Below are 24,785 nucleotides of genomic sequence, written 5' to 3'. Positions count from 1 at the left end.
AAATATTTAAACGTATTTAATTCAAGACAGAGTGCCCTAGAGTCTTTTTTCACAAGTCTGCAGTCCACAGTACTTGGGAGTAAAGCAGTACTTCTTTGTCGTATTATTATTTTATTGTTTTTAGGTTTTATTTCACGTTTCATCTTTGAGTTTATTCATAGAGCTAAGTGCAGTCTTTGTCTTGTGTATTCTTTAGTCTCTAGAATAAAAGATATGTCTTAATCCTGCTGCATTTGTTTTGTTTTTTTATAATCAGTCTGTAATGTAGTCCAGAGGAATGATCTCATCTATGACAAATATATTACCATTTTCATAATTATTAAGTTGAGACCATGACACAGAAAACGGACTGATTCTGTAATTTGCACTTTAACATCATGGCATTTGTATTTGTCTCTATTTTTGTCTGAGCCACTCATTAATTAAAGGTCATTGCAGATTCTAGACCCCATGTTGAGCTATCAATAACGTTTATGCCTAAATAGTTAAATGTTATTGAAAACTATTGTAATATTTAACTGGGTCCTGAGAAAACTAATTTTCTACAGGAATGCCTAGAAGATAAGGGGTCAAATAACCTCAAATACATTTTCTTGCCAACAGCCTTCTGGATTTACAGTCCAATTATATTTTATTTAAAAAGTATTGAATGTAATTTGGATCATGCGTATGACAGTGAGAGATAGATATATTTCTGAACTAGTACATGCTGTTTTGTTATAGCTGTTGTCCAGTATCTCTATAAAATAAAACAACATTATAACTGGTGTAATGTAACAGGTGGAAAAGAGAAGGAAACGGGAACACATAAGTTACACCCAGTGTTCTTTGGAGAGCGAACTCTCTCTCCTCCATCCTGATACTCCTGGACCTGTCTGCAGCGTTCGACACAGTGAACCATCAGATCCTCCTCTCCACCCTTGAGGGGATGGGTGTCTCAGGCTCTGCACTCTCCCTGTTTGCATCCTACCTGAAGGGTCGCTCCTACCAGGTGATGCTGAGAGGGTCTGTGTCAGAACCACACAGGCTCACTACTGGGGTTCCCCAAGGCTCGGTTCTGGGTCCTTTTCTTTTCTCTCTCTACACTAGGATAAGGATAATTCCTTTTAACAGGTCGTTCATGAAAGTCCTTGCGGACTTGTTTCCAATGAGAACCTGTGAGCAATTGGGGTTAAGAGTCTTGCTCAGGGACAAATTTCATATCATCGGCACATATGCTGGGATAGCCTGGAATCGAACCTGGGGCAACCAGGGCCAGCTGGTTCCCTAGGCGGGCTCACTAACCACTCAGCTATGGCCACACTACATCTCTTGGTGCTGTCATCCACTCGTGACTTTTCCTACCACTGCTATGCTGATGACACCCAGCTGGTCCTCTCATTCCCCCCCTCTGACACACAAGTGGAGGCACGCATTGCTGCTTGTCTGGCTGACATCTCGGAGTGGATGTCGACGCACCACCTGAAGCTCAACCTGGACAAGACCGAGCTGATGTTCCTCCCGGGGAAGGGCTGTCCGCACCGAGACATGGCCATCACCATTGATAATGCTGTGGTGACGTCAACTCGGACTGCGAATAATCTTGGTGTGACCCTGGACGATCAACTGTCGTTCTCGGCAAACATTGCATCGGTGACACGGTCGTGCAGACTCCTCCTCTACAACATCAGGAGGATTCGCCCCTTCCTCACGGAGAAGGCAGCCACGGTGCTCATCCAGGCTCTTGTCATCTCCCGCCTGGACTACTGCAACTCCCTCCTTGCTGGTGCTCCGGCATCTGCCATCAGACCTCTGGAGCCTGTTCAGAAAGCTGCGGCTCGTCTGGTGTTCAACCGCCCCAAGTTCTCCCACACAACTATCCTTCTCCGTTCTCTACACTGGCTCCCCGTAGCGGCTCGCATCCAGTTTAAAACCCTGGTGCTAGCCTATAGGGCAGTGAAAGGAACAGCTCCTTCTTACCTCCGGACTATGGTCAATGCTTACAACCCTGCCCGACCACTTCGGTCTGCCACCTCTGGGCGACTGATTGCCTCGTCGCTCAAGGGTCCTTCTGGTCGATCTACACGGTCACAACTTTTTTCTGTTCTGGCCCCACAGTGGTGGAATGAACTCCCCACTGAAGTTAGGACAGCAGAGTCACTGCCCATCTTTCGCCGCAGGCTGAAAACCCACCTCTTCAGGAAACACTACCCTTCCTCTTCGCCTTGCCTACTTTGCCTAGTTGTACAAACTCTTGTTTTATTATTGTATTGTTTTATTGGATCTTCTTTAGTCAATACACTTATTTGTTTTAGCTCTTGCTCATTTGATTTAGCTATTTGTCTCATCTGTAAGAAAGTAGGTAGCTGATATATTGCACTTTTACCTTAGCGCTAGGTATACTCTTGGTTGCCTGTTTTAGCAGAAAATGCACTTAAGACTTCTGCTGATTAGTAGTTTCGTTCCCTACCTATGTTGAATGCACTTATTGTAAGTCGCTTTGGATAAAAGCGTCTGCTAAATGACTGTAATGTAATGTGAAAGCATGCGGTAGAAAACAGACAAATAATAGAACACTGGTGGAGGTCGGATGGCAAGACAACTACATTGGCCAAAGAAATGTCTTCTTCCATCTGTGAACATCAAGTTGAATATCTAGTTAGGGGCGTTCATGCTTGTCATTTTACTGTAGGTTGATGAATTCATGCGTTTTTAGAAACCCTGTTTGTCCTGCTGTGTTGGATAGACATCCAACACTCACGTCACATGCAGACAAACACCATAAGAGGCACAGCACTGATTTACAGGCATATACATTGGTCACTGTTCTTTCAGTCTTGACCAGTTATTCTCAATAGGTTTTCACCAGAACACACATTTGGTAATGACCAAAAGGTCAGGGCCACAACACATTATATATAGTGTATATTTCAGCTGAATATTTATTCAAGTGCTGAGTATATTTCAAGTGCTGAGATGAAAAATATGTTTATCACCGTTTTAGAGCATATCCACAATCATAAATGGAACATAGTTAACGATATGGAAACATCTGAATGAGTGGAAGAAATTGCTAGTGTATAAGGTATAATACTATTGGCCTACAAATGTACTTTGTAATTTTATAGCATTCAAAACGAGCTATATTTGTAATGCTCTGTATTGGAAGGAGATTGGATTGGAGATTTTCTACTGTTAAATATAACATTAAATGTATATTGATGATATACATGAACTATTCTTGCATTTCTTTATATGGAGCCTGGGTGACCCTTCCTCTTAGCCTTGCCTACTTACTGTCAATTATTTGTATGAGCTCTTATTTTATTGGATCTTTTTTATTTGATACACTTATTTGTTTTAGCTCTTGCTCATTTGATTTTCCTATTTGTCTCATCTGTTTAAAAAAGTAGGTAGCTGATATAATGCACTTTTACCTTAGCACTAGGTATACTCTTAGTTGTTTTAGAAGAGAATGCACTTAAGACTTCTGGTGATTAGTAGTTTTTTTGCCTACCTATGTTGAATGCACTTGTAAGTAAGTCGCTTTGGATAAAAGTGTCTGCTGAATGACTGTAATGTAATGTAATGTTTACCAGGGTGGATGTTCTTTCACTCCTGACATATTTATTGTTGATTTGTAACAAAGGCGGACACCTATAACCAAATGAGCCATGGCGTCCCATGCTACATTGAGCAGAAATAGCAGAAGTACGAGCTCACTACACGTCCCTTGGGACACGTTTTCAGCTTGTACATCTGCTATTTACAGTGAAGATATTTAGTGAAGTGCGAAATCAGGAAGGGGCCTAGTACAGTGCCCTGGGGGACTGTGGCTGTGACCGGGTCCGGGTACCCCTAGGGGTCCTTGAGGGGGTTCCAAGGGGTCCCCAGCTAGAGTCTGATCAAAATCAGCTTAACCACTTTAAACCTACAATATATACATTAACCATTTGAATATAGCCGATATACAAGGTCACACGAATCTTGTATGGGGGACCCTGGCACAAAATGTTTTCAGATGGAGGTCTGTGGCCAAATATTTAGGGGATCCTTGTTGTTTTGAGAACCACTGCTGTACATAACAAGAATATGGGCTAAAAAAATAACAATTAACTAGTTACTCAGATTCTAATTACTAATAATGATGAATCAAACACAGCATAAGATTAGACCTTTATTGATCTCCTGGGGGAAATATACACAGCTCTCACTCTGACTGCAAAATCCAACACTGGGGTAAGTTCCATGTAATGCCACTAGGTGTCGCTGAGGGTCTTTCTGACGTTATTAGAATGCCAAAATGTAACACAGGTACTGTTTTTCACATGATGTGAATTTACAGCAATTTAAATGATAATTTTTCCCATCTTTAAAAGTATTTCAACCATCATCATTACTGCATACTATATGAAGAGGTTTTATTTGTCACTTGCTCATCAACAGTAGCATAATATACACAAGATAATAATGGATGTCTTTAAATAAAGCAATCTCTAAAATGTATGTAAAATACATTTTACGATGCAAGCTTGTAGATCTGCTATTTTTACTAGTTTGGGTCCCGGGGAGACACTTTGGGAACCACGGGTTTAGATGGGAGGCCGATTGCTATGATGATCACCTCCTGGGGGGAGGGGGACTATGAGAGGGGTCCAGTGCAGTGGAAAACCAAAGTAAACTGAGTAGAGTAGAGGCGTGGCGATGTGTATGGGAAAACACCATTAGATGTGCCAGAAGCTTGCTGTAGCTTAATACTTTAATATAATTTAATGATTGCCATAATAATGTTGCATTATGAATCAATGGTTTGTTGTTGCTCCAATCTGCAGCAAACTTGTCACAAACACTGATCAGGGATCTGCTATGACAATAGTTACACCAGGAGCCATGCGTGGCCTGAAAAGTAAATTGCACACCTATGGCACTACAGCAGTGTTACAGTATTTAACACTTCAAATGGACATAACTCGGGGACCATTGCTCTGATCAGCGCAATATAGGACTGGATTTGAAGGTCGCACATTGACCTGACAATCTAGTTTATAATAAACATACTATAATACAAATGCAAATATACTGTAATAATTATTATAATATGATCATATTTTAGTATACAGTGTTTTTTTTGTTACAGCTGGTTAGGTGATGTAAATCTAAAATATACAATAATAATTACATAAGTAACATGCTTAGGCTGGAGTGCCATCTAGTGGACTTCTAGTGCACTAGTAGGCTAGTGCATGTAGACCATTAGACCATTGTATTAATAGAATAATTAACTGCTTGGGCTAAATGTGGGCTTTATTCATTTATTTATTCAATCTTATTCATGTATTTTATTATCTGAGACACCTATTATTTAAAAAAAATTAAAATAATTGCCATTAATTACCAGATCAAAAGCAGAATGAAAAATAGTAGATTTACAAGCTCACAAGTTAACTTGTAGTTCGGCTATTTACTGTATTTCTGCGCGACACCTACAACTTGTATAAAGTATGGATTTAAGTAATTTTAGCATATTGACTTCCGTTCTATCTAGACATCTACAGTTGTTTGGGCGACAGGCCACATGTTCAGTGCTGGAAAGTAAGTATATTTACTCAAGTACTGTACTGTACAATTTTGAAGTACTTATAATTTGCTTGAGTCCATTTTTCAGTGCTTCCTACTTAGGAAGCACTGAGTAGAAGTGCATGTGTGCATATTGTACTTTTTTACTCCACTACAATTATTTGAAAACTTTAGTTTTACTTGGATTTAATTATTATTAAAAAACATACATTAATCAATTAAGCCCTATTTAAACTTTGTCTATTAGAAAATAGTAATCTGCAAGCTCACAACACATTGCAATGTGACGCTTTGTGATGTGCTACTTTCATAAGATTTTGAGACATTTTGAAAACAATTATAACTTTCGACTTTGACCTCTTTATTGATGATAAAGGTATGTAAATGTATATTGTCACACTATTATCAAAAGAATAAAACACATTATGGTTCTTTCATATGTCTGTTCATCTATGTAGTGATTCATGATGTGATTGTCATACGCATAAGTATTAACTGCTGTATATCAGTTACATTCACATTGAATTACATCCAAGAATCCACAGGACAATTCCTTGATCTATTCAGACTTTATTCAAAAATCATTTTGCACCTGTACAGCAGGAGCTTCAGTATTTATACCCAAACTTTAGGACAAACATCCTATAGAAAACACCAATGAGAAAGGACATTAATCTAATTATAAAACATGAATATTCATAGATTAATATGCATATTAAAGGGATAGTTCACCCCCAAAAAGACTTTTCTTCTATCGATTACTCATCCTATGGAGACTTGAATTCATGGATATTCGTCCCATTCCTAAGCCAATAATTTGATGACCGGCAGCGGTTCCGTATGTCTCCATACGGAACCGCTGCCGGTCATCAAATTATTGGCTTAGGAATGCCACCAAAACAAAACAATATCCATAAATTCAAGTCTAATCTATAGGGAAAAAAAGTTAGAGTTTGGGTGAACTATCCCTTTAACTATTGTGTTTAAGCAACAGGATTATATGATCACCAAACCATCAGCTCAGCTGTCATGGTTTATATGATTTTACACTAATGTCATCTTAATCTAAACACAGCCTTGCCAGACCTTTACTAACCCTTTCATCAAACAACACACAGGTCCTGACAGGACAATAAAGACCATACAGAGTACATACAGGTCCTGACAGGACAAAGAAGACTGCATCCTTGTGAAAAGGGACTATAATTTTCACTCCACTTAAGAGTCCAGACAAAGACCGCAATGCGACCAAAACAAAACAATATCCATGAATTCAAGTCTAATCTATAGGAAAAAAAGTTATTGTTTGGGTGAACTATCCCTTTAACTATTGTGTTTACCCCATTTTGGGCGGGAACCCCTATGTGTAAATATACCTTTCAAGACGAGAACCCCTTTTGGGGTTCCTGTTCCTACTGTATATACTGTAGCAACATTTTTTTTTTTTTTTTTTGGATACATACAGTATTTGTTTTTCAGAAAACTTAGGTCAGGATTTAGAAGGTGTTTTTAAAATCGGCCTCAGGTCTAAATGGGTTAAGCAACAAGATTATATGATCACCAAACCATCAGCTCAGCTGTAATGGTCTATATGATTTTACAATAATGTCATCTTAATCTAAACACAGCCTTGCCACACCTTTACTATTAACCCTTTCCCCAAACACCTGACAGGACAATAAAGAAGTGAAAAAGGACTATAATTTTCACTCCACTTAAAGAAAGGTTTTTAAGTAACAACCAGCACCTTAAACAAGACATAATGTATGACCCCAGTGGTTTTAGTAAAAGAGAATATAATTGTGTTAAATCTGCGTTAGCTAAAAATAAAGATCATAATTTCTTACTCTTATGCTTAAAGCATTATTACACTATTCCTATAATCACTCATATGCGTCTATTTTATTGCCAGTGTGAGTGTGTGTTTCTTCCTGCTCAGAATCTTTTTTCCCTAATTTCATTTCCTACCTCTGTCCTTTCTATTATCAATGAGGTCTATTCTTAGGTCAATGTTTCCCAAAATGTTTAGCTCAAAACCCAAACGATGAATAGTAAATACACATTATGAATCACTTAAGCCCTATTTCTAATATAGTGAAAATAGTAATAGTTTTCATGGAATAAATGTCTGTAGTTCATTTTGCTTTTGATTTTAGTTTTTCAATTCGGATTTGATACATTTTTCATTCTGTTAAATGTTGGGGACCACTGTTCTGGTTCAACTGAAAGTCTATGTGTGTAAAGACCCTGGAATCCTCATCTAGACAATGCATTTTAGGACCTTCTTTTATTGACGGCCTTCAGAATCTCCTCCAGCAGCTTGGACTTGGTGTTTATCACATTTGCGGCGGCTCTTTCCATCAGCTCTTTGATCTGTGCAGGACTTAATGACAATTGCTTGGTCTTGTATTCCTTTCTCATCTCTTCAAGATCATCTGATGCAGAGATGAGAAAGTAGAAACACAAATATTTTACATTGTTCTAATTACACACAGTAACATACACAATGTCACCCACACAACAACATAATGGATAGTTTATTAAATAGATTTCACTGAATTAAGGTAGTGTTATTAGATTTGATATTAGAGTGTTATTGTTTTCATTTCCGTTATGGTCCATCTGAGGGTATTTGAAATACCTAATGAATGTACCAAACCAAGACCATAAAGGAGCAGTTCACCAATTTTCAACCTTATCTTCATATAATTGTTCCTCACTAATGCTCATTATAAGGGCTTGTAGTGATGTGCGGGTCGGGTTTTTTCATGACCCGCCCCGCCCCGCCCCGCCACGGAACCCAACCCGCCTCAACCCGCCCCGCGAACCCATATATAAATCTATGGCTCAACCCGCCCCGCAACCCGCGGTAAAGAAAAAAAATCAGTAAAATCATGAAGGAAAATAATCTTCAAGTATACACCCCAAGCGTATTCAAACTGTTTTATTGTTATTATTCTTATTCTTATTAGAAATAAAGAGAAAACAAGAGCATGTGATTTTTTTTTTTTTTTGCGTGTGAGAGCGGCTGACCCGCTCACCCGCAGCCCGCATAATTTCCTCTGAAATCCTGACTCGACCCACCCGCGCCGCGGGTTGACCCGCGGGTTACGGGTCGGCCCGCTCATCACTAAGGGCTTGCCTTTTTCTGATGCTGCCCCATCCTAAAGCTAAAATAAAAAATGTAACGCTTTTAATGGGTTAAGGTCGACTAAACTAACATTATTTAATTAAATCGTTAACATGAACAAATATGGTAACTCTTTAAATCAGTAAAATCATGCTTTTTCATTAACTATATTGTTGCTGTTGGGCAGAAACCTTGTATCTCCATATTTCAACATTGTACGTTTTTTTGTAGATTAATGCCCTACTTCGTTGTGGCAAAAAAGGAGTGAAAATAATAGCTCACAACGCATCGCAATGTGAATATTCACAATTTTATTAACTTTTTTTATACAAAAAAAAAGTAACGGTTTTGAACATACAAGGTTTCCACCCGACAGCGACGATATGAAGGATCCCTCTGTGTTGCCTGAAGATATTTGGATGGACAGTAAGTATATGTTCATGTACAATACAAATAGAACAGTTACCGGGACAGTTAACGATGTTGAACAGAGGCATGTGGATCACTGTTGGGCTGTTGTTGTGTCCTGGAAACACGTAGAAATCCTTTGGTTTTGTTCTGTCATTTTCTGGAAAATTAACATGTGGGAAAGATATACCCATGGCCTTGGACATCTTATGAGCATCTTCAATTGTCTGTAGAAATAAGAAACAAATATAAATCCACAATGTCTTCATTCTTAAAAATAATATTTTAAATAGTTCTTTAAGGCTATTCATGCTGTATTCAAAATAGCTATGTGTGAATGTAATCAAGGGGGAGGAATTATAATTATAACAAATTATCATTACTGATAGTGTGTCCTATATGCAGTGCTAGGGTTATGGTTAGGATTAGTTTTAGTATGGCTAGGAGGACAATAACTGCATTATGGCATTACCGTGGTTATGTATTACATACTGCAGACTTGAGCGAACTCATTTTATTAATTACTGTATTATGTTTTTAATATTATTTATTTATTTATTCATTGTCTCCACCAGGCCGAAGGAGTGGCCGAGATTTTTTTTCCGCCCCTGTCCGTGTGTGTGTGTCCGTCCCGTGTGTCATTCCGTATGTGAGCAGATAATCTCCGGCACCCTTGGACCGCTCGGCACTTAACTTTGCATACACACTCCCTGGAGGCAAAGTAAAAACCTCTGCCCCAAATGTTTCACATCAGCCTGTTATAGCACCGCCAGGATCTTACTCCCACAGAGTTTGTCCAAACATCACACAAATCGCTTCACATTATCTCATGTGATCTAGTCGGTATTGATACTTTTACTTTACTTAAGTACAACATGTGAGTACTTTTTCAACCACTGTATCGGACACGCAGCCAAATACTTTTTTCCCCCTCTTAATTTTTGCTGCTGAGCCAAGCGCCCAGTACGCAAATCAAGGTGAGCGACGGAGCGGGCCCCGTTGTCAAAGCTTCGAATTTTGATTGTTTTAAGGCCCAGAAGTTTCGATAACATTTTTTAATTAAAGGTCAGCCCTAGTATGTATGCATACATGTATGTATTTCTGCTGGTGAAAGTTACAGGAGAAGTGCATGCGTGCATTACCGTCATGGGGTCGCCTTCGCTGAAGTCGAGGGAGATGATGAGATCGATGTTTCTCTCTTTTCTGAGGACGGAGAAGTAGGGAGAATTCAGCAGCAGCCCAGCATCAATGAAGCTCCTCGTTTGTGATCCCAGGATATCGCGGTCTACTTCTTCAGCTGTGCAAAATACATTACAATATACATTACAACATACTGTATATTAAAAAATACATTACAACTTCTTGTATAACTAATGTAATAACATAATGTCTATGCTATGCATATCCTCAGCTGACGACAATACTTTTGTATGGATCTTCTTTCATTCACGTCCTTAATAAAGATGAAGTAAAGAAATAAACAGCATAAGTACTGAACTATCTAAAATGTGTTCCCTTTTTTTTATGATTTACTTTATTGTCTCCGCCAGGCCGAAAGGCATGGCTAGAGAGTATGTTTTACCCCCTGTCCGTCCGCCAGTGTGTCCGTGTGTCTGTCCGTGTGTCCATCTGTCTGTTAGCAGCTAATCTCTGTCACCGTTGGTCCGGTCATTGCGAAACTCCCTGGATGCCAATTCAGAACCTCTGCCCCCAATTTTTTTTTTCCTACAGATTTTATCCAAACATCACGCAAATCAGTACACAGTATCTCTATAGTCATGTGATCAACACGGACCTATCCGATTTTCCATATTCCATCCTGATTGGCTAAGGTTGCCTTCCAAAGTTGGCAGGTTTGGTCCGTTTTGAACAAAATGCCTTAAATCAAGAACGCAGCTTGCGATTTCCGTGAAATTTCACACGTGCATTCCCACTAGGCAGAGGAAGAAATGCCACCCTTTTCACATTGGCCTGTTATAGCGCCTCAAGCAGGTCTAATTTAGCAAAACACATTTTTGGCCCAAACTGCCTCAAATCATGAATGCAGTGTCCGATTGCCGTGAAAGGCCTAAGAAGAAATGACACCCTTTCACATTTGCCTATTATAGCGCCACCAGGAGGCCACAATAACCTACCTGACCTGGCGGAGACCTGTGCTCCGAGGAGCACTTTCTTCTAGTTTTCAATATGCAATAAATGTTTTGGTAACACTTCCTATTAAGCCCATGTCTATAATGCATTTGAATCTGATTATAATGCTGATTATTATTATTCCGCCCGTTTTTGGATTGGTCAAGCTTCACGTGACATCACAATATGTAATATAAATAGGTAAGACAGAATTAATCAGGAACAGTACTTTCTAGTGTGATACTATCAACATTCATCCTTAGCGATCCCACACTGTTTCTTCAGGAACAGTACTTTCTAGTTATAGTTATTATAGCGTATCTCTCAGTAATATGCTCACTTATGGGATATCATCGCCCCCTAGCGATGCGCAGAGCACAACACATGGGCTCCCGGTTACAATTCCTATTGGATAGGGTCATGTTACGCGACACCGGCAAACCGGAAGGGTAAAAATACCCTCGCGTCACTTGGAAACTCCCTCTTCCTTCACTCTGCCAACGCGAACGCGCACAGAGCCTGAAGCAGCACAGCAAACAACGGAGAAACTAAGCGAATTCCAACAAACCCATAGCGAGGGCACCCAGTGCCACTCTACGGGCGCTTTCGTGTAAAAAGTTTCGGTTAAATTAACGCTCCCGTGTTACCACCTCATCTTTATTATTTTGTGCCACGAGGCCTGAGCTAGCCGCCGTGTTAGTTTGGCTAGGCCGGAAGCTAACGGCTAGGCTAGGTGGCTACCTAGCCTTTGTTCTGACCTTGTACTCAACAGAGAAGAAGGAATGGAGGCGCCACGTCCCTGCGGCCTACGAGGATGCAGTCTCCTCGTCGCCGCGGACGACCAACACCGCCTCTGCATCTCCTGTCTGGGGCCCAATCACGCGTGGCTCGCTCGCCACCGAGGCGGAGATGAGGACAAGTGCGGGCCCTGCGACAACGTCACCGTGTTCCAGCTGGAACATTGGCTCTCCAGAGCTACCATGCTAGCAGCCTCGCCTAGCAGCGGCGCTCGCCTCGACGCTCCCCTCGCCATGGACTCCGGAGCGCCGGCGGTGAGTGCTAGCCAGGGATCCATGGGCCCTCCGCTCTCCGCGGCCCCACGTTCCAGCGGAGCCATCAGGAAGGTCCGGCGCGAGGAAGCCTTAAGGGCGCTAACCTCGTCGCCGGACCCGGCCAGTGCTGTCGTGGCCATCGGGCCATACCACGACAGCGGCCCTCCTCTCTCCCCCCCGCCTCCCTCCTCACCTGGGGCGACACACCGACACCGGACGGCAGCGGCTCGGACGACGAGGGAGACAGCGTACTGCACGTTGGGGGAGACGAGGATGAGGAGGAGGAGCTCACCTCCTACCAGCAGTCCCAGGAGGAGACATTTTTATTGATGTTGATGTTTGATTGATGATTAGTTTAAGTTTTAGTATTTTATAGAGCGGTCCTCTTGTTTTATTCAATTATTTTACTGTCAGAAACATCATAATTCATATTGTTATGCTATGATGTTTTTCAAATAAAACTTGAACTTAACGATGACCAGTCCGGGTCCTCCTGGGCCTACAGCAGAGACGGTAGAAACCTCGGAGGCTCCTAGCCAGGCAAAGGAGACCGATGAGGCCGTCTCGGTCGTGCTAAAGAGGGCTATCGCCAGATGCGGCCTGGCGCAGCCTATGGAACCGGCCAAGCTATCCATCGGGTCCCCATCCCGGGGTTCCAAGGTCTGACACCCCTCCCCCCCGACAGATTGAGTCCAAGCTGCTCCCCGAGGCCGGTGGCGTCAGAGGTGCAGTGCAGTTCTCGTGGGCGGCGGGAAGAAGAGAACCGGAGAAGCTAGGCTTCGTGGCGGACATTCTCACCGGCGGAGACCTGGGGGTCGCTGGCCTCCCACCCATGGACTCGACCCTGGCCTCCGCCATCGAGAAGGCGAAGCCGGGCTCGGTGAAAACAGGTACGGGAGAGAAGCCTGTCTTCGTTGACCACGGCAAGAGGGCCAACACCGTGACACTGTCTACACTCTACAAGGCCTCGGCCTCGGCTACAAAGGCCTTGAATGTAGTGTCACTTCTCCAGGGCTCGGCCGCCGTAAAACTTCAAGAGTTGGTGACGAGGCCCCTGGTAGAAAACAAGCCTGCGGTGGACGTCCACACCGAGTTCGTCAGGGATGCGGTGGAGCTCGCGAGGCTGGTCCAGCTCGCAATCTTCTGTACCTGCAACGGACTAATGTGGACGGGCCAGGCCATGGCCCTCACCGCGGACCTGGAGAGGGTCAAATGGCTCGACCTCGCTACTGGATGTAAGGCCATACTGACTACGGGTCTAATGGGCCTTCCACTCAGAGCGGACAATTTGTTCGACACCGCCACCGACCTGATCACCAGGACCAAGGCAGCGGAGAAGCAGATGGACGAGACAACCGCAGGCCTTCTCTACCCCACCGTCCCTGCTGTGGCTAGGCCGCGTCAGCAGGGTGCCACAGGTGGGACTCGCGCCGCTGGACGTAAACGAGGTACGTCCAGGTCTTTCTCCACCAGAACCAGCTCCTGGGAGCGTCCTGAAGGTTCTCTTGGAGCAGGAGACGTCAGGCGCAAAGACGAGAAACGCATCCTTGGGTGCTTCGTTCCGTGCTAAAGGGTTACAGGTTGCAATTCTCGAGAAAGCCTCCGCTAACAACCAAAGTGGTGTTCTCTCGTGCGTCAGGCCAGGCGTCCATAACGCTGAGGGAGGAGGTTTTGTCTCTCCTGAGCAAGGGTGCGATCAGAGAATTATCCCCGGATCAGAACCCGCTGGGTTATTATTCTGAATATTTTCTGGTGAAAAAGAAGGGGGGGGCGTGAGACCTATTCTGAACCTGAAGGGTTTGAACAGATTTCTGAAGGTCTTCAACTTTCGAATGCTGACAACGTCAACGTTGTTGCGCTCGATACGACAAGGAGATTGGTGGACGAGTATAGATCTCAAGGATGCCTATTTTTCACGTCCCAATCTACCCGCCGCACCGGAAGTTCCTGCGCTTTGGCTACGAAGGCAAAGTGTACGAGTACACGGTGCTACCGTTTGGCATGTCACTGAGCCCCCGGGTTTTCGTGAAATGCACGGAGGCGGCGATAGCTCCGCTGCGGCAGCAGGGTCTTCGTCTGGCGACGTACATAGACGACTGGCTGCTGGCAGCAGACTCGAGGGAGGAGGTGGCGCGGCACACAGCGTTGGCCATTGCGCACCTACAGTCCCTGGGGTTCACAATCAACGCTCGGAAGAGCGTTTTGATTCCGTCCCAACAAACCACGTTCGTGGGGATCTCACTGGATTCGACCACGATGGTGGCGCGCCTGTCTCAGGACAGGATAGCCGGCTTTCTGGCATGTGTGCGCTCCCTACGCCTGGGGCGTCGGGTCACGTACAGAACATGCATGCAAGCTACGGGTCTCATGGCCTCGGCCATACACCTGATCCGGTTGGGCAGATTCTACATGAGGCCTTTTCAGAGATGGATGCGGGCTCTGGGGATCCCGCACTCCATGGGCTCTCGGAAGGTGGTAGTCTCACCACGGTGTGTGGTGTCACTCAAGCCGTGGACACATGCGACCTTCTTGTCCGAAGGGGTCAAGATAGGCGCAGTAGTCTCACGGAAGGTGATTACCACGGACGCCAGCCTCTCAGGTTGGGGGGCTGTCCACGAAGGACTCCGCACTGAGGGAGGCCCACATCAACTACCTGGAGCTGTTGGCGGCCTTCCTCGCTCTCAAGTACTTCGAGAGCCGCATTGTGGGGTGTCATGTCCAGGTCAGAACGGACAATACCACAACGATGTGTTATGTCAACAAACAAGGAGGCTTGGGTTCCCTTGTGTTGGACAAACTAACGCGCGAGCTGGCGCTCTGGAGCGTGCAACGCTTGGCTTCGCTAGGCACCACCCATGTGCCGGGCCTCCTGAACAGTGGGGCGGACCTGCTGTCCAGAGGGGGGCTCCGTTATGGGGAATGGGAATGGTCGCTTTGCCCGAAGGCTGTGAACCTGATCTGGGCCCGGTTCGGCCGGGCTCAGGTCGACTTGTTTGCATCCAGAGAGAACGCGAAATGCTCACGGTTCTTCTCGGTGAGGGACAAGGACCTGTCCTTGGGAGTAGACGCTCTGGCACACAGGTGGCCGAGCGGACTACTATATGCTTTCCCGCCCCTGAAGCTGATCCCTCCGACGTTGGAGAAGATCAGAACCCAGGGCGGGACGGTTCTGCTGGTGGTGCCAGCATGGGGTGTGTGGAGGTTGGAGATCTCTCCTCTCCTCTACGACGAGCCGTGGCCTCTCCCTCTGTTCAGAGACCTTCTGAAACAGGGAGGGAACAAGGTTTTCCACGAGGACCCCCAGAGGCTAGACCTGTGGGTCTACCCCGTGAAAGGACGAGTCTGAGCTCGCAAGGACTTCCCCCTGACGTGGTAGCCACCATACAGGGGGCTAGGGCAGATTCTACCAGGCGTTAGTACGACGTCAGGTGGAATATGTTTGAGTCCTGGTGCCTGGAACAGTCACCGGCGGTGGTGGCTTTCCAGGCCCCTGTGGGAAGCATCCTGGTCTACCTACAGGACAGGTTGGACCAGGGTTTGGCTTTCTCTACCATCAAGGTGTACCTGGCGGCCATTTCCGCTTGCCACGATGGGTTTGATGGCAAGTCGGTGGGCCATCACCCGCTAGTGCAACGGTTTATGGCCAGTGCTAAGCGGGCTAGGCCGGTCAACAGACCTTTGTTCCCGAAATGGGACCTGGCAGTGGTGCTGGAGGCACTGTGCCGCCCCCCTTTTGAGCCTTTTGAAACCGTGGATCTGAAACGGGGCTCCTGGTGGCCCTATGTACGGCTAAACGTGTCGGTGACATGCAGGCGCTCTCGGTGAGCCAGGACTGCATGTGGTTCTCAGACGACGGCAAGAGGGTTTTGCTAAAACCCAACTTGGCGTTTGTGTCTAAGACCGGCATGATAGCTAGGGCCCCGGTGGAACTGGGGGCTTTCCATCCACCGCCGTTCACATCGGCGGAGGATAAACGGTTGCACTGTCTCTGTCCGGTGAGAGCCTTGAGGCTCTACTGTCAGAAGACGGCGGTCGGCCGTGGGTCGTCTCAGCTCTTCGACTCCTTTGGCCGGGGTCAGAGGAAGGCGGTGGCTAAACCGACTCTGTCCAAATGGATCGTGGAAGCGATTCCGTTGGCCTATGAGAGTGGTGGGTCTGTTGTCCCGGTGGGACTGAGGGCCCACTCTACTCGGGGTGTTGCTGCATCTTGGGCCCTTTACAGAGGGGTGTCGATGCAGGAGATATGCTCTGCGGCGAACTGGTCGTCTCCTTCGACCCTTGCGACCTTTTACAGCCTTGACGTGGCGGCATCTGAGATGGAGCACACAGTCTTGGGTGTAGCGGCTGGTTCAAGCCAGGTGAATGCAGAGCGTGCCTAGGGGCATGCTTTTCTTCTTGCTTGTGCAGCCTTTTAAGCCTCCCCTGGACCGGCTAGGCGTGGTCCGGGGAAGAGGAGGCCCTGGTTTCTCTTGTCACTAGTAGGGATGGAGCTCGAAAACCGGGTCCATTATATACCCGGGCATGAATTTATGGAGACCCGGGTATCAATAAGCTTTGGGCTTGTCGAGCCTGTTATCGAGTGCAGCGGCCCATGACGTCATGTCTAAACTATCAAAACAAGGCGATCAAGAAATAAATCTAATCACCCACGCTGGCACAAACATGTCGGTCTAAAAGTGTATTGATAGCTGCAAGTTGTGCCAAACAGCGTTTCCCGGGGAAACAAGGAAGAGGAATTTTATTGGCTCACTACATCACTATTTTAAGGGGACTGTAAGCGTCCATTTGGTTCCATTTGTACACTCGGGTGGTTGCGTCGTTGTTGTGTTTACATGTGTGGTGCAGCGGTGAAACAATGGCGTTAACGAGTGAAACGCTCAAAAGTTTCACTCGTCCTCTTCTACCCAAGGTAGCAAGTCTCCGTTGACAATTTTAATAATCCAATTGATAATAATCCGTTTGGGATCTCCCTGTGAATAAATAACTAGTGTTGCTTGAGCGTGTCCGTCTTCTCAGTCTATCGTTGCCGAAAATGGCAGATCTACAAGCTCACAACGTGGTGCGAACAGACGCAGTGTGAGCTTGGAGATCGGCTATGTTTGGTGCGTGACACCGTCGTACGATGAAGTATAAATTGTTTTTTTGCTTTTAAAGTGACAGTACACACATTAACCGTTTCTTCAATATTATTTTCCAAAAGTAAAAAGGTCACTTGCCTTCTGTCTGTTAGAAAAGTACTGTATTTGAAGGCCCTAGTAAAATGTAATGCGAGTGATATATTTTAGTTAAAACAAAGAAAAAAGAATAAATATGCATTCTTTGTTTATAAAGAGTTGAAGAGACATGGAGATTTTATAGTAATTATTACAGTACTATTCATAATATAAAGCCATTTAACACTTATTGCACATTATATGAATGGTTGTTTTAATGAATATTTTTAACTTTTGTCATCTTCATTTAATTTTAGATAGTGGTCAGCCACAAACTCACTGTCACAACTGGCCAATAAAAAAAGATACCGGTTCTGTTCAGAATTTTTCGTCTCACGTCTTTTTTCTTAATAATAGAAAAAGATCGATAGTGGGCTCGATAAAAGCTCGGTTCGATAAGCAGGATCGATAAGGTGCTCATTATCAATAAAAATTAACGAGCTCCATCCCTAGTCACTAGTGGGTGGACTGGGGTCTGACCTGTCTAGTTTCATGAGACAGGACTTTTGGTCTGTCGGGGGCTTGCCTTTTGATCCTTTCCGCATCCTGACCCAAGGGGTCAAGGGTGCCTGGGGGCCATGGTCTTGCCGGGGGCGAGACCTGGGGCCTTAGGCGAGCGGATGGGTAGGGTTGTGGACTGGGGGCTCCCCCAGGGGCCGTTTATGTGTCCCATAAGTAAGCATACTAGCTAGGGAATTTTAGCAAAATGTTTGGACCATCTGTGAAAAAATTTACTACCAATAGCTTTCTTCACCAATGTGTTCTTATAGGTGTCTAGAATCACCTCTCAATTTATTTAAACCCAACTCCTCGTGGAAAATCCTGGAGAGCCAATCGAAGTTAAGGAGCCCAGAGGGCTTGGGTGAAAAATATGAAAAGAAATAAAAGTCTTGTGAGGTGTCTAACTAGGGGTTTTCAGGGGTGCTGAATCCATTCCAACCATTATTTTTGAGTAAAAATGTCTCCCTGGCCATCTAATATTGGTATATTGGTTCTTGTTAGTGTATAATCAGTGTATAATCAATGGTAGGGGATTGGGGTGTTGTTGAATTGATTCTATTCTGAAAAATAAAATAAAAATATTGCTAAACACTTGATAAGAGTGTACACCTACTGTGCACATGCTCAGTGGGATACACTGTCTGCATGTGGGGAAGGAGCGGGAGTGTTGCATCCTGGAAAATATTTCTGGACGATTTTAAGGTACGGTAGTTTATCTACTTTTTGGCATTTATTTTCCTCTGCTGGCAAAACTTTTGATTACTGTGAATTTAGATGTCAATTTTCTCTAGCCTATTGCTTACATTGAACAACCATTAGTTAAACAATCATGACACTTGTCTTTTAGTAGACAACATGGAAGAGGATTCTGTAGCTTGTGGCTTAAGGTGCTTCATCTGTGGTGGTCCTGAGACTGAGATTCAAAAGCTCTCAAAAGTCACCCAAAAAGGCTATGCACAGATTTTGTCTTATTCTGAGAGTGTGGATGATGCAGCATTAATCAGAAGACTACATGAGGACTGGAAAAACTGAGATGACCCCAAACTAAGATACCATTTGGAATGCAAAACCGAGCTATACAGTCGTGCAAGAGGTATATCCACTGAAAATTGTACGTTTTTTTCACTGTGATGAAAGTTGCCACTTGCAGATTTCAATCCTATTCTATGTTGTGAGTGACATCATAATTTAATAAAAACTTTAAACATAATCTATTCTTCAGAGCAAGATGAGCAAGACCAACGGCCAGGCAGGAAGACAAGACGCAGGGCATTGTCTGGGTCAAGTAGTTCAAGTGCTAGCTGGCACACTTGATCTACCATAATACTTGCATCCTTTGCAATGAAGGTATCAATGTTGGCACATTGAAAAGAAACCATGGCAAGTCTTTTGTATGTAAGATTCAAATGAATTTTGATAATTGTTTTTCTTGCTCCTCATTGTAGGCTTCCACTCAAAGTAAAATAATTTAATCATGCACATACTGTATGTGGCTACCTTTTATCCAGACAGAGCTCGGCAGTATCGTGCACCTGATAATGTCTACCAGGACCAACTGAAAAGGAGTTTGATGCAGAGAGCAAAGCGACGAGGTGATGACTGGGGACGTGAAGTCGCTGGTCACCTGTCTGGTATTATAGATTTGGTGGCAGAAGAGGCAGTATATCATATTCGATGAAGAAGAGACTTTGAGAACCCTGTTACAAAGTCTAAGGTAACATTATATGGATACACAATACAGCTGTACAATACAACTCACATTTCTTATCCTTTATTAGTCCCCCTCATTACTGGACCCATATCAATCTTGCAGAATAAATTATTTTGAAGTCAAAAGTTTCACTATTAAAAATTATATTTCTTCCCTCAGGACAAGAAATGTGAGTTGTATTGTACAGCTGTATTGTGTATCCATATAATGTTACCTCAGCCTTTGTAACAGGGTTCTTAAAGTCTCTTCTGCATCGAATATGATATACTGCCTCTTCTGCCACCAGGCGACCAGCGACTTCAAGTCCCCAGTCATCACCTCGTCGCTTTGCTCTCTGCATCAAACTCCTTTTCAGTTGGTCCTGGTAGACATTATCAGGTGCACGATACAACTGCCGAGATCTGTCTGGATAAAAGGTAGCCACATACAGTATGATTAAATAATTTTACTTTGAGTGGAAGCCTACAATGAGGAGCAAGAAAAACAATTATCAAAATTCATTTGAATCTTACATACAAAAGACTTACCAGGGTTTCTTTTCAATGTGCCAACATTGATACCTTCATTGCAAAGGATGCAAGTATTATGGTAGATCAAGTGTGCCAGCTAGCACTTGAACTACTTGACCCAGACAATGCCCTGCGTCTTTTCTTCCTGCCTGGCCGTTGGTCTTGCTCATCTTGCTCTAAAGAATAGATTATGTTTAAAGTTTTTATTAAATTATGATGTCACTCACAACATAGAATAGGATTGAAATCTGCAAGTGGCAACTTTCATCACAGTGAAAAAAACGTACGATTTCCAGTGGATATACCTCTTGCACGACTGTATAGCTCGGTTTTGCATTCCAAATGGTATCTTAGTTTGGGGTCATCTCAGTTTTTCCAGTCCTCATGTAGTCTTCTGATTAATGCTACATCATCCACACATCCACACTATAATAATAATAACAATAATAAGACAAAATCTGTGCATAGCCTTTTTGGGTGACTTTTGAGAGCTTTTGAATCTCAGTCTCAGGACCACCACAGATGAAGCACCTTAAGCCACAAGCTACAGAATCCTCTTCCATGTTGTCTACTAAAAGACAAGTGTCATGATTGTTTAACTAATGGTTGTTCAATGTAAGCAATAGGCTAGAGAAAATTGACATCTAAATTCACAGTAATCAAAAGTTTTGCCAGCAGAGGAAAATAAATGCCAAAAAGTAGATAAACTACCGTACCTTAAAATCGTCCAGAAATATTTTCCAGGATGCAACACTCCCGCTCCTTCCCCACATGCAGACAGTGTATCCCACTGAGCATGTGCACAGTAGGTGTACACTCTTATCAAGTGTTTAGCAATATTTTCTTATTTTATTTTTCAGAATAGAATCAATTCAACAACACCCCAATCCCCTACCATTGATTATACACTGATTATACACTAACAAGAACCAATATACCAATATTAGATGGCCAGGGAGACATTTTTACTCAAAAATAATGGTTGGAATGGATTCAGCACCCCTGAAAACCCCTAGTTGGACACCTCACAAGACTTTTATTTCTTTTCATATTTTTCACCCAAGCCCTCAGGGCTCCTTAACTTTGATTGTCTCTCCAGGATTTTCCACGAGGTGTTGGGTTTAAATAAATTGAGAGGTGATTCTAGACACCTATAAGAACACATTGGTGAAGAAAGCTATTGGTAGTAAATTTTTTCACAGATGGTCCAAACATTTTGCTAAAATTCCCTAGCTATACTGAGAGATACGCTATAATAACTAGGGGTTACGTATGTAACCCCAGATTTATTAGTATCGTAAGTAATATGCTTACCTAAAACCCCTTCTGTGCGCGTTGTGGCGTCTAGAGTGAAGGTTTTCAGAGGGAGTGTCCAAGTGAAGCGAGGGTATTTATACCCTTCCGGTTTACCGGTGTCGCGTAACATGACCCTATCCAATAGGAATTGTAACCGGGAGCCCATGTGTTGTGCTCTGCGCATCGCTAGGGGGCGATGATATCCCATAAGTAAGCATATTACTTACGATACTAATAAAACTGGGGTTACATACGTAACCCCTAGTTACTAGGCCGGCGCCCTATTTGTATTGTTCATTTTATGCAATCTTGTTTCATCATCTGTGATTGTGATGATCTTGTGTTAAATGTAGGGGGACACTCCATGTATTGAAAGAGTTGAGTAAGACTTATCGAAAGGGTCCTAAATCAATCAGATGTCATTAAGATGTCAGTCAATACATTTTTAGGAAATCAATTTTCAAAACGTCCAAACCATCTCTATTAATCTTACGGGCTCTCAGAATACAGGACGAGACTCCCTGCTCCAGGAGTTTTCTAAGTTAACGATGAACCCCAGAATATGTCAAACTGGAATCTACTCGCTGGCGCTAACACGTTCATTAATCTGTTAGCTATAGGAATCACGGATCTACTAAACCTTGGCAAGCTGGCCCTTAGCCTTCAAGGAATTAATTATGTTTGGCTAGATTTCCAAGTTAGTTTGTCCGGTACTTATCGTGGAATCCCTATTAATAACAATGTACTCACGATGTGTCACTGGTCTCGTCCATGACTCAAGACCTTTTTATGACCGCTAATGAGCACATTACTGTTACAAGGAAGGGAGGGAGAAGAAAGGCGGGCTCCCAATATTTATATCCACTGACCTATTGTTTAGAGACTGTCAGTGATTTATTCCCCAACAGCATACACAATTCAGTATAGCGTCACTGTTTTTTGGGCTAACTCACACTGAGGACTCTACTCAAAACTCGTCCCGGTTGCCTTTAACTTAGTTAGATGGCAGGACTAACACTCTGTCTCCGCGGAAACCTTTAATACAATTGTCAGGATTATTACAACTAGTAATTATTTCTGAATTATTTAGTTATAATCCTATACTGACAAATTGATATTAATTCCCTTCTACAAGCTCAGTCCCTCCACTGTCACTTACCCTTTCAACAGTTATGAAAGGGACCATAGATATAAACTCTAGTCACTCCCTATTAGTCTATAAATAAGCGATAGCTCCTGTCATCTACTCTCATGAAGTGTAATGAGGTGTGATTTATGTATCTGTAAGTGTACCATACTGCAAGGTTTCGCTGGACTTACTCCAGGGGATCCATGTGTCCTTTTTGTCTACAAAATAAAGTGAAAGCGTGTCGCAAGCATTTCGCGAATGTCTCTCTTGGAACATTGTAAAGCGCAAGGTCTCCACAAACAGGATAGAGAGTTTTTAAGAGCCTTTTTTCTATCACTGAATCCATATCGCTATGTTTCTTGTTTTCCAAGAAAATGCACAGAATGTTTCAATCTCTGAAAAGTGCTAAGTATCAGATCTCCACAATGTTTGAAACCATTATTTCAGCCAGTGCCAATTACCTATGTAATTCTGGGCGCTACACTCCCTCTGCCAGCCTAGGGAGAGCCTAGAGCCGAGCTCATGCCTCCTTCAATGCATGCGAGCTAGCAAGCCACTTCTTATCACCTGACAGGGGGAGGTTCCCTGGTTAGACGTAGCGCGTGGAAGGAACACGTTATTCCAACCAGTTACTTTCCCCTCCATCAGGCACCCCGGCTGACCAGGGGGAGGCAGTATAGAGAGCAGGATTACCGCATGTTTTTGTGAGGGTACCTACACTAGGAGACACAGGGAGAACATGCAAACTCCACACAGACAGGCCCTTTCGCCAACCCCACCTAGGGCATGGGCACTGATGACGCGGAGGAGAGAACACGCCCCCAGCGCCCACAGCGTCCCCGGCGGGGACCGAACCCAGGACTGAACCCAGGACCTTCTATTTGTGAGGCGGCAGCACTACCGACTGCGCCACCGTGTCCCCCAGATCTCCCAAAAATTATAGAGTATCAGAAGTGTCTCAGCTGAAATTTTGGCTAAGTCCAAAAAGTCAAAAAAGTGGCAGAGCTTCGCTTCCAGAGGTGTGCCCCCCAGCTGGGGGCTCCTCGAAGTGACTAAACTCTAGCAGAACAGGTACTTTTATTGGGGGAATATGAGGGAGGAGATTTAAGAACTCCCTCATATTTATCTTCTTAAAGAGATTTAAGAAGATGGGGTGGGAGCCAGGTGCTCCCACCCCATCACAGCTCCTCCTTAACAACCATCTATCTGGCTAGGTGCCAAGCAGATCCACCATGCCATGATGTAACTCCAAAGGTGGACAAAAAAATCAAATATAATTGTTCCATTGATTAGAAATTGATGATTCAAATTTTGCTCCTCATTGATTTACATTGTATGGTAAAACAGCTCTCAAAGTCACTCTTTTAGCACATAAATGAACGCAAACAAAGCTGATTCAGACAATATACAACATACATCACCAAACCCAGTACTGTTTTTTTTTTTTTTACAAAAATGTCAACTTCCTGCTGATTTTACTATTTGAAGATCCGGATCCACGGATCCAGTCCAGGTTTTCTTCTTAATAAAAATAGCTAAATTAACAGGAAGTTACCATTTTTATTAAAACAAAAAACAGTACTGGGTTTTGTGATGCTCTATATTGTCTGAATCAACTTTGTTTGTGTTTGTTTATGTGCTGAAAGAGTGATTTTGAGAGCTGTTTTACCGTACAATGTAAGTCAATGAGGAGCACATTTTGAATTATCAATTTATAATCCATGGACCAATTATTTTAGATGTCTTGTCCACCTTTGGAGCTACATCATGGCAAGGTAACTACACAACCCAAACCTCTACCAAAGTGGTCTTACCCTTTAAGCACGTGCCTTCAGCGAGGTCATTGAGCGCACACTGCTTAGACAGAGAGTCAATGAGAGACAGTTCACTGAGTTCACACAGTCTTTAGGAGTTCCATTCTAATACTTTACAAAGATTAAAATGAAATCAAAACATGGTCATCATAACCGTATGACATTTTTCACTTGATATACTAAAATCAAGTTTCAAAATAAAATAAGGTATTTGTGTGTGTGTGTGTGTGTGTGTGTGTGTGTGTGTGTGTGTGTGTGTGTGTGTGTGTGTGTGTGTGTGTGTGTGTGGTCATATTGAGAGATATCCCTGGCTAGAACGAAACTAATTGAATCATA

At 43.6% G+C, this 24,785-nt stretch overlaps 1 protein-coding gene across 1 annotated transcript in view; it reads right to left on the bottom strand.

The window, feature by feature from the left end:
• Positions 1-6,110: 6,110 nt before the first annotated feature.
• Positions 6,111-24,785, bottom strand: part of LOC308081307 (cytosolic phospholipase A2 gamma-like) — a 147,220-nt gene continuing 128,545 nt past the window's right edge. Inside the window, exons 19-21 of the mRNA XM_080457690.1 lie at positions 10,237-10,391; positions 9,153-9,321; positions 6,111-7,991 (exon numbers count right to left, since the gene is read on the bottom strand). Of these exons, the coding sequence (XP_080313816.1) occupies positions 7,831-7,991; positions 9,153-9,321; positions 10,237-10,391 (485 nt within the window). The 3' untranslated portion in view covers positions 6,111-7,830. The remainder of the gene's footprint in view (positions 7,992-9,152; positions 9,322-10,236; positions 10,392-24,785) is intronic.

Source organism: Gymnoscopelus braueri, assembly GCF_963280865.1.
Source record: "Gymnoscopelus braueri genome assembly, contig: SCAFFOLD_154, whole genome shotgun sequence".
Taxonomy (NCBI): Eukaryota; Metazoa; Chordata; class Actinopteri; order Myctophiformes; family Myctophidae; genus Gymnoscopelus; species Gymnoscopelus braueri.
The sequence above is the reverse complement of the archived record's forward strand: the minus strand, read 5'-3'. Positions and strand labels throughout refer to the sequence as shown.